This window comes from Octopus bimaculoides, chromosome 10 (genome assembly GCF_001194135.2).
Source record: "Octopus bimaculoides isolate UCB-OBI-ISO-001 chromosome 10, ASM119413v2, whole genome shotgun sequence".
NCBI classification, from domain to species: domain Eukaryota; kingdom Metazoa; phylum Mollusca; class Cephalopoda; order Octopoda; family Octopodidae; genus Octopus; species Octopus bimaculoides.
Window position 1 is genome coordinate 30500954 of NC_068990.1, and position 1639 is coordinate 30502592.

At 38.3% G+C, this 1639-nt stretch overlaps 1 protein-coding gene across 1 annotated transcript in view; it reads right to left on the minus strand.

Moving 5' to 3' along the window:
* Positions 1-6: 6 nt before the first annotated feature.
* The window catches only part of LOC106868206 (organic cation transporter protein), a 39873-nt gene continuing 38240 nt past the window's right edge, over positions 7-1639 (minus strand). The window contains exon 10 of the mRNA XM_014913369.2: positions 7-1139. Within this exon, the coding sequence (XP_014768855.1) occupies positions 1061-1139 (79 nt within the window). The 3' untranslated portion in view covers positions 7-1060. The remainder of the gene's footprint in view (positions 1140-1639) is intronic.

Below are 1639 nucleotides of genomic sequence, written 5' to 3' on the forward strand. Positions count from 1 at the left end.
GAGAGATATCTGGCATATGTGTAAAGGAGTGAGAGAGATAGAGAGGGAGAGCGCGCTCTCTCTATCTCTTTCGCGTGTGTTTTATTGATATACGGGCAACACACACACACACACACACACACACACACGCACACATACGAACATGTATGCGTACAAAAAATATGTATGCAATTGGTGTGCATACGTGCCTGTGTGTATGTGTGTGTTGCTCATATATATATATAGATAGATAGATAGATAGATAGATAGATAGATAGATAGATAGGATGATAAATTGAATATTAATTCAATTTAAAACCAAGTGGCCTAGCATATAAAAAATCTGAAAATTCAGAAAAAAATTGTATTACACGTGTATAAGGGATGACCACTAGGTGGACATCGAATATGCTAGAAAGAGGTCATCAACGACCCAACCACAAAGAAAAATAATGTTCTCCAGAAAAATTTGGCAAAACGCCAGAACAGGACACAATGAGAAATATACAGAAAAAAGAATTATCTATGGACTGCTGCAGTTTCGAACATTAACGTTTTACTTACGTAACATCCGTGTTCTCATATATATATATATATACTTAAGACTTAGTTGTGATCTGAACAGAACCGCTTCTGACACAGAGAATCGGGAGCCCTTTTGGTAATTCTATTTTCCTTGCTGGAAGGGTTCCTAACCCATGGGCAAAGAGGGGTTAGATGATGGCGGTGGTGTTTTCAAAGAGATGGCATGTGTAAACTGATCACCTCTGCCGATCAAACCCCCAACCCATGCGCTCCAGTTGCAACACTGATTCTGCCCAAATTTGACGTCATGTTACTTAGTTTGGTTTGAAATAAAGAACTTGATTAGCTTAATAATCCCAACTTAATCCCGGGCAAAGCCGGGCTATACTGCTAGTATATATATAAATATAAGCATATGCCTTTACAAGCCTATAGTGTATTAGTATCATTTCTTGTGTTCACTTTTATGATCTATCTATCTATTTGTCTATCTGTCTGTGTGTGTGCTCACATACATACATACATACATACATACATACATACATACGTACGTACATTAAAATTTAATATCCTCTTCAGGTTGTCTCGGTTTCATAGGGTGAGTTTCTTCCTTTAGAATTGCATCCTTTTTAGTACTGGAAGGGGAAAGAGAAAGGAAGAAAAAGAGGTAAGAGCCAATCAGACATTTAGCAACATAATGTTTAATATTTGAAATATGATGATAATAGTGATGATGATGATGAAGAGAACAATATTGTTGTGGCTGATGATGCAGATGATGATGGACAAGATGATGCAGATGATGATTAAGATTCTTATTAAATCAATGATGTTGTTATTGTTGTGCAAACCTTCCCTTCCACTGCTGGTGCTCCTGGGAGTTAGCTAGCTTCAGCTCATATCCATTCAGGTATCACTGACTCACTCGTTTTCCCCTCCTCTTTTCACTCCTACAGTGTCCACCCTTTATTGCCTTGCACTAAACCCCAGTGGCATTGCAAGGGCAGCCAACAAAAGGGGTAAAGCAATCCCATTATGAGTAAGTGGGGGAAATGTGCTACTTATATTTTTATATGTTTTTTTCCCTTGTTTAAAGTATGAGACTGCGGCCATGCTGGGGCAATGCCTCGAAGAA